The sequence below is a fragment of the Callorhinus ursinus genome, unplaced genomic scaffold, assembly GCF_003265705.2.
Source record: "Callorhinus ursinus isolate GAN/ISIS: 27379988/994484 unplaced genomic scaffold, GSC_fseal_2.0 scaffold1738, whole genome shotgun sequence".
NCBI classification, from domain to species: Eukaryota; Metazoa; Chordata; class Mammalia; order Carnivora; family Otariidae; genus Callorhinus; species Callorhinus ursinus.
In genome coordinates, this window is record NW_027398792.1 from 1,801 (window position 1) to 9,925 (window position 8,125).

Genomic DNA, 8,125 nt, shown 5'->3' on the forward strand with positions numbered 1-8,125 from the left:
AATCAGTTTTCTCCTCAGAGATATTTTCTCATCCAGATGGATAGAACCTTCCAAGAATTGAAAACTGGTGACTAGAAGAAAATAAAGTTTCCCAATGATTTTGAAAGTTCCCGAAAGAGAAAACGAATTTAAGATTGATTTGCCTTGAATCTTACATTAAAGTGTAGTTATAAATGCTGTCATTTTATATATCTGAGAATCAAATGCATGAATCCTTAATAATTGGGGGAAAGAGAATATTTCCTTTCACTGATGAAGCACTTTATAGAGATGTTTGAATCTGGCTCTTTTCGTCAGATTTTTTCTCTTCCTTTCATACAGTAGCTGAATTTTCATTAAGAGAAGAAAAAGGCAGAGAAGTGATCACAACTTCTCTTTATTTACCCAAGCTTAGTCCTGGGCAGTGTCAGAGCTAGGAAAATATTCTGTATAAGATATAGAAGGCAGTTCTCTCTCTCTCTCTCTCTCTCTCTCTCTCTCTCTCTCTCTCTCTTTTTGGCCAATATGGTATACGATCTAGGACTAAAGTTGGAGGGGCTATATGCTGAGCATTCATTTAGACCCAGAAGATAAAAGAACAGATACTATTAATAACTTAGTTGGTAGAGCCATTGGATTCACATATTGTTGAGAAAGTGAACAGAATTTAGTAAAGCCAGAAAATATCCTCCGAACTAAATTTGAAGATCAGAAATAATTACACCTTAGTCTTGTTTCAAAGTTGCTTTTATTTCTGGGCTATTGGAAACCTTTTACTCTTTTATTTGAAGACAGTGTTCAAAAACCTCTTTATCTGGATATTAAGTACAGGACAAAGAGGGCACCAAATGTATAGTACTATCTACTGTGGCCACTTTTTGGAATTCCCATACTGAAAGTCTGGTACAAGGTGAAAGGAATGATTTCCTATGTTAATGATAATTCTTAGTAGTCTTCTATGAGGACTAAATAAGTTCATTATTGGGAATTATTTCCAAATTGATCTCTAATATCCTAATTTTCAAAAAGTAAGAGAAATTAAATGGCCCCTCCCCCCAAATACACTAAATAACCTGACTAGACTCTAAGGAACTTGTCGGTAGAGTCTGTTTCTGTTTTATTCAGAGTTGCATCTCCAGCACATAGCACAATGCCTCACACATAGTAGATGCTTAAATAACATTTGTTGCATGAGTAATTTTTTAAAAGATATTTGGGAAGTCAGTGAATTTTTCAAGGACTTGTTTACTTGGAACTTATCTGTACACTGAAATTCAAAAGAACTAGCTACATTCAGAAAGGGCCAGGGCTTTAGAATTCTGATCTCCATACAGCCAATATATTTTATTTACTGGTCTTCCTTCATTTGTTGAGATTTTTGGAAACTCAGAATTGTAAAATAATATATTAATCTCTCTTTGGGTTCCAGTTGTGCATGCTCACATCTTTGATTTCAGGGATAAAGAAGAAATGAGGGGCGCCTGGGTGGCTCAGATGGTTAAGCGTCTGCCTTCGGCTCAGGTCATGATCCCAGGGTCCTGAAATCGAGTCCCGCATCGGGCTCCCTGCTCCTTGGGAGCCTGCTTCTCCCTCTGCCTCTCTCTCTCTCTCTTTCTCTCATGAATAAATAAATAAAATCTTTAAAAAAAAGAAGAAGTGAAATACAAGTAATTTATAAAAGCAGTGTCAACTTTCCAGACCTTCTGTTCATGAAATTATCTTCCTGAAATTGGTATTTGAAGTCCCTTTTAAAAGAAAACTTTTAAAGAAAGGCCCAGAACTAGAATTCTACTGAATGTTTAAAAAATTAACACCAGTCCTTCACAAATCCAATTATAAAAAGAGGAGCAAGGACCATTTCCCAATTCATTCTATGGGACCCATATTATTGTGATGCTAAAACCAGACAAAGATAATACAAGAAAACTATATACCATATTCCTTACGAATATAGATACAAAAATTCTCAACAAAATATTAACAAACTAACTCCAGCAACATATAAAAAGGATTATATACCATGACCAAGTAGAATTCATCCCATAAATTAAAGGTTGGTTTAACATATGAAAACCAATCACTGCAATACACCATACCATCTCAGTTTACACAGAAAAAGCACTTTACAAAATCCAATTCCTTTTCATGATAAGAACACTCAATAAGCTAGGAAGAATAGGGAATATCCTCAACCTGATAAAAACCCACAGCTAACTTCATGTTGAATGGTGAAAGACTTTCTCCCTAAGATGAGGAATGAACAAGGATGTCTCCTCTCACTGCTTTATTTAATATTGTACTGGAAATGTAGCCAGGGCAATTAGACGAGAAAAAGAAAATAATTGAGATTGGAAACGAAGAAGTTAAAGTATATTTGTGGATGACATCATCTTGCATAAAGAAAATCCTAAGGAGGTGTGCCTGGGTGGCTCAGTTGGTTGAACATCCAACTCTTGATTTCAGCTCAGGTTGCCATCTCAGGGCCCTGGGATAGAGCCCCACATAGGGCTCCTGGCTCAGTGGAGAGTCTGCTTCCTCTCTCTCTCCCTCTGCCCCTCTCCCACCCCCTACCCCTGCTTATGCACATTCTAAGTAAATAAATAAATAGATAATCTTAAAAAATCAATTGTATTTCTATACATTAGCATTGGAAAATCCAAAACTGAAATGAAAACAATTCCATTTATGATAGCATCAAAAAGAATAAAATGCTTACAAACAAGTTTAACAAAATAAGTGCAAGTCTTTACACCGAGCACAACAAAACATCATTGAAAGAAATTAAAGAAAACCTAAGTAAATGGAAAATGTTCATGGATTGGAAGACTCAATATTGTTAAGATGGTGATACCTCCCAAATTCGTCTACAGAGTCAATGCAATCCTTATCAGAATCCCAGCAGGCTTTTTTTTTTTTTTTTTGCAGAAATTGGCAAATTGACCTTAAAATTCATATGGAAATGCAAGGGACCCAGGAGAGCAAAAACAACCCTGAAAAAGAACAACAGAGTTGGAGGACTCATACTTTCTAGTTCAAAGATGTATTATAAGTTAGACATTAGATTTTGAACATTTTGATACATTAAACATACAAATACTATCTTTTTATTATGTACTACAAGGAATTATTAGAAATTATCTCGGATTCCATCATAAATTTCTCAAAAATTCTCATTATTTAGATATTTCCTTTCAAAATTTACATTTCAATAAATGCGATTTTATTCGCTTATTTATTTATTTGAGAGAGTGAGCACGTGACTGTGAGTGGGGAGGGGCAGAGGGATAGAGGGAGAGGAGAGAGAGAGTCTTAAGCAGGCTGCACACTCAGCATAGAGCCCAGTGCTGGGCTCAATCTCAGGACCCTGAGATCATGACCTGAGCCAAAATCAAGAGTTGGATGCTTACCAACTGAGCCACCCAGGTGTCCCAATAAATGTGATTTTTAAAACTATCTTAAAGGTTTAGTTTGGAATTTTAACTGATATTAAATTTTAGTTTGCTTTCACCAGTGAGCAGTATCATTTGCTTTATAGTTATTTCACTCAAATGGCCAGCCCGATGTATCTAATTTATCTATCTAGTCGATCTCAAAAATTTGTAAGAATTTCTAACAAAATCCATAAACCATCAATATTGACCAATTATTAATGTTAGCTTAATATTTTGAGATAATACTATTGAAGTTTGATTTAAGGAACTAAAAATACTAGTTAAAATCTAATTTCTATTTCACCAATTAATCTTTCTCTCAACAACTAATGTTTAATTTCCCTCTACTCTCCCCCTTCACATTAAGAACAAAACAGCCCTCAAGTCATCATGAAGTTTAAAAAAAGATTCTCTCACTTTTTTCTAAACAAGTGAGAGTATTCAAAACTTCAGGGTATGGATTTTGCATTTTGAACTTTTGGCCTACTTGTATTCAAATTCCTTTAAAATGATTTTTATCTTTCCTTCAAGGAAATTTAAAGTTCTTGCCTATACTATACCAAGGAGGAACCAAAACTATTCTCTCTCTCTCTCTGTATAATCAACATGGAAAAAATACTTTAAAAGTCATGTTTCAGGTCTGGTGAAAATTGTGTAAATTGTTGTAGTATGAATCCTTCTGGATGGATAATGCAACTTTCCTGACTGGAATAGAATGGTTTTTCAGGAGGTCACCCTTGATGTCATTAACTCCTCCTCCATGCAGGTAAAACATAATAGATTTTCTTTCTAAGTTTAGCAATTTTGGGGGGGAATAATCCATGATGTAAGACCGCCCTCTTAAGTCGTCTTTCTTGGTTTTAACTTTACACCCTAATAACATTTCAAAAGATCCATACATAGATATCTTTTTCTCCAATAATCAAGGCTACAAGGAATTCATAATATATGTCACTTATTTTTTTTTTACCTAATTAATGATCTCAACAAAGCACCACTGATTTCCCTTCCAATTTCTAAGTTTTGTAAGCACCTCTTTTTCCTGGTGTCTATCTCTAAAGGAAGACAGACTGTTTTAAAGACTCTTATATTAAGTGCAGACTTGAACGCAAATATTTCACCTATGATATCTCTGTAACCAAGTCAAGGCTGAAGTTTGGATCTGAATTATCTAAAGAGTTGTTCACTGCTCCAATTCCCCTTATGTGGATAGGAGAATAGATTCTGGAGCCGCACTAACAGTTTGAATCCTAGCTTTGCCATTTCATATGGTGTGTGATTATGGGCAGGTTATTTAAACTCTCTATACCTCAATTTCTTCATCTATAAAATGTGGCTAATAAGAGTGTCCACCTCGTAGGATTGCTGGGGGATAAAATGAACTAATATGTGTAAATGCTTAGAATAATATCTAGCATATAGTTGCACATATGTGTTAATATTATCTAAATTTCACTTGCTTTGGATTGACAAAAGGAACGGAAAAGAGCTGATTTGCAACACTATTTTAATGTCAACATATAGCAATAAGTGAACAAAATATAGTTTGGTTTGAGTTTTGTTCTGAACACTTTAACTTGAATCTAACTAGAGCTTGGTTATTATAAGCAGTTTGCTCTTTGTTTTGCCCAGGGTATTTGTTTTCCATTTATATATAAAATAATATTTTTGCTTTTTGCTCTTTTCAGTGTTTCATCATTTTTTATTTCACTTAATGATCATATATATTGTATTCTCCTCTGATTTGCTTTAAATGTGACAGAATTCTAAAGTGTATTAATGTTATTATTACCATTGCTATGTCTCTTATAGGAATTAATTACTAGAACTAGAATCAAAGTAAATTTAATTGAATAGTACTTAGCATGTATTATACTCTCTGAGAATTCTATGTTTATTTTTAGGCATGTTCATGGCTGAATATATGATCTGGCAATAATCTTCTTATATAAAGAGAAACATGATCATTAGAATGGATTAATTTATTTATTCATTTGACATTTTTGAATGACTACCATAATCCAAGCTCCTTTCAAGAATATTTTTTCTAATACTTTCTGTCCCTCAGAATTTAAATATTAACATGCTTTTAAAATAATTCATTCAACATGAATTATAATTTATTAAGTCAGTTAAGTAAATAAATAAAATGCCAAGATATTTAAGAAGGGAAAATCCTGTATGTGCCAAAATAAGTGGTACTCCACTCAATATACTAATTGTAACCAATAAACTGCTTAACTGTATCTCAGTTAACTTACTATATCAGGGCAATCACAATAGCTGCACACTGTGCTGGAATTCATTTTATAAATAAGTCTCTCCTCTTTATGATATATGAATAGACAAGGCCTGAGGCACCCTTTGCTCACAGATTAAAATGCTTTAAATCAGGGCTTCTTATTTGGCCCAAATCAGCTGGTTGAAGAATATTGTATCTGGGATATAAAGGATGAATATAGTATGAAGTAAACTTATTATAAAATAGAGATATCTATCTAAGTAAGTTTAAGCTTAAGGCCTTTACCTTAACAAAATTTAATGATTTTTACTCACTTGATTTTGTCTTTATATTATTCTGATAATAGTCAAGTAATCAAGTCCTATCACCCTCTGAGCTTCAGTTTCCTTATCTGTAAAACCCCTTTCATTTCTTATCCAGGTCTGAGGATCTGACTCTAGTACTGTTTGATTTCCTTTTAAAATTAATGTGAGTTCACACTGTAAAAGGACTTATAACAAAGCAAAATGCCTCTTCATTTATACTACTTTTTGTACAGCAGTGTAGGGACACAGAAACTTCCCTTTGAAAAATAGTCTCCCTGAGACCACGTGACACCAAACACCTTAACAAACTTTTGCATAATCATAAATTCCTCACATACTTGGAAATAAACAAATATTAACTATTATGAATTATAATTTTATAAGAGTTTATCTCCCCTGGTTAGATTAGGTAAAGGGGAAATGGAGTTCTTTGAAGTTCCAATGATTAGAGTGTGGGGAGACCAGGGTATCCTCTCGCATTGTGCTCACAATTACTCTAGCTCATGCAATATAATGTGTAACTTTATAAATAATGCAATTTAATGGAATAAAAAAGTTTGTGAAAGTTCTAAACACTTTAAAAAATAGCTTACATTTTGAACACTACCAAAATATGCTTTGACTTGAGAATATTAATTTCTCAATCGAGACGCAGGGTGGCGCTGCAGGCTAAGATTGTGAATAAAGAGCCCTAAAAAGCTCGCGCACTCCTTTGTTGCAAAAAGGAATCAAAAATACACGCAAGGAGCTTTGCCAGCCGTGCTGGGTTACCAGCGAGTTTGGACTGAGCTATACTAAACGAATTTAAGATTAAAGGCAACTTTGTGAGGACTCTAACAAACAAGAAATCAGAATTTTGTATCTCTGTGAGTGCTAGAAGGGATTGGACGTAAGCACCGGGTCTCCAACATGGAGACGCTAGAGAGAATTCAACCAAACAGGCAAGTGATGGTCTTTATTTTGATGGTGTTCTTTTCTCAGGCTCTTGCTGAGCCTATTCGTTATTCTGTGATGGAAGAAACAGAGAGTGGCTTCTTTGTAGCCCATCTGACCAAGGATCTGGGCCTGGAAATTGGGGAACTGGCCGCCCGGTCGGCCCGGGTGGTGTCTGACGATGACAAACAGCGCTTGCAGCTGGATCGTCAGACTGGAGATTTGCTTTTGAGGGAGAAACTAGACCGGGAAGAGCTATGTGGTCCTATTGAACCGTGTGTACTGCATTTCCAAGTGTTCCTAGAAACGCCGGTTCAATTTTTTGAAGGAGAATTATCAATTCAGGACATAAATGACCACTCCCCAGTATTCCCGACTGGGGAAATGCTCTTGAAAATACCGGAAAACAGCCAGCCAGGGACTCTGTTTCCGTTGAAATTAGCTCAGGATTTGGATGTGGGCAGCAACGGTCTTCAAAAATACACTATCAGCCCCAATTCTCATTTTCATGTTCTAACTCGAAATCATAGTGAAGGCAAGAAATACCCAGATTTGGTGCAGGACAAACCGCTGGATCGAGAAGAGCAGCCTGAGTTCAGCTTAACCCTCACGGCACTGGATGGTGGGTCTCCACCTAAGTCTGGCACCATCACAGTGCGAATCCTGATCATGGACGTCAATGACAATGCTCCAGAGTTTGTGCACACCCCATATGAAGTGCAGGTCTTGGAAAACAACCCCCTAGACTCCCCAGTACTTAGTGTCTCAGCTAGAGATGTAGATGCTGGAAACTTCGGGAGTGTTTCCTATGGCTTGTTCCAAGCATCAGATGAAATTAAACAAACTTTCTCAATAAATGAAGTCACAGGAGAAATCCGACTGACAAAGAAACTGGATTTTGAACAAATTAAATCTTACCACGTGGAAATTGAGGCTACAGACGGAGGAGGCCTTTCTGGAAAAGGCACTGTATTCATAGATGTGGTGGATGTGAACGACAACGCCCCTGAACTTACCATATCTTCACTCATCAGCTCCGTCCCAGAAAATGCTCCTGAGACTGTAGTCTCTATCTTCAGAATTCGAGATCGAGACTCTGGAGACAATGGAAAGATGATTTGCTCTATACCAGATAATCTGCCCTTCCTTCTGAAACCGACTTTCAAGAACTTTTACACCCTAGTTACGGAGAGACCACTGGACAGAGAGAGCCAGGCCGAGTACAACATCACCAT

General features: G+C 36.0%; 1 protein-coding gene across 1 annotated transcript; it reads left to right on the plus strand.

Moving 5' to 3' along the window:
* Positions 1-6,215: 6,215 nt before the first annotated feature.
* On the plus strand, positions 6,216-8,120 carry PCDHB4 (protocadherin beta 4; the record flags this gene model as incomplete). The annotated part of the gene is made up of 1 exon (XM_025852269.2): positions 6,216-8,120. A coding segment is annotated over exon 1 (1,254 nt), but the record flags the coding sequence as incomplete, so codon positions are not given.
* Positions 8,121-8,125: the final 5 nt, after the last annotated feature.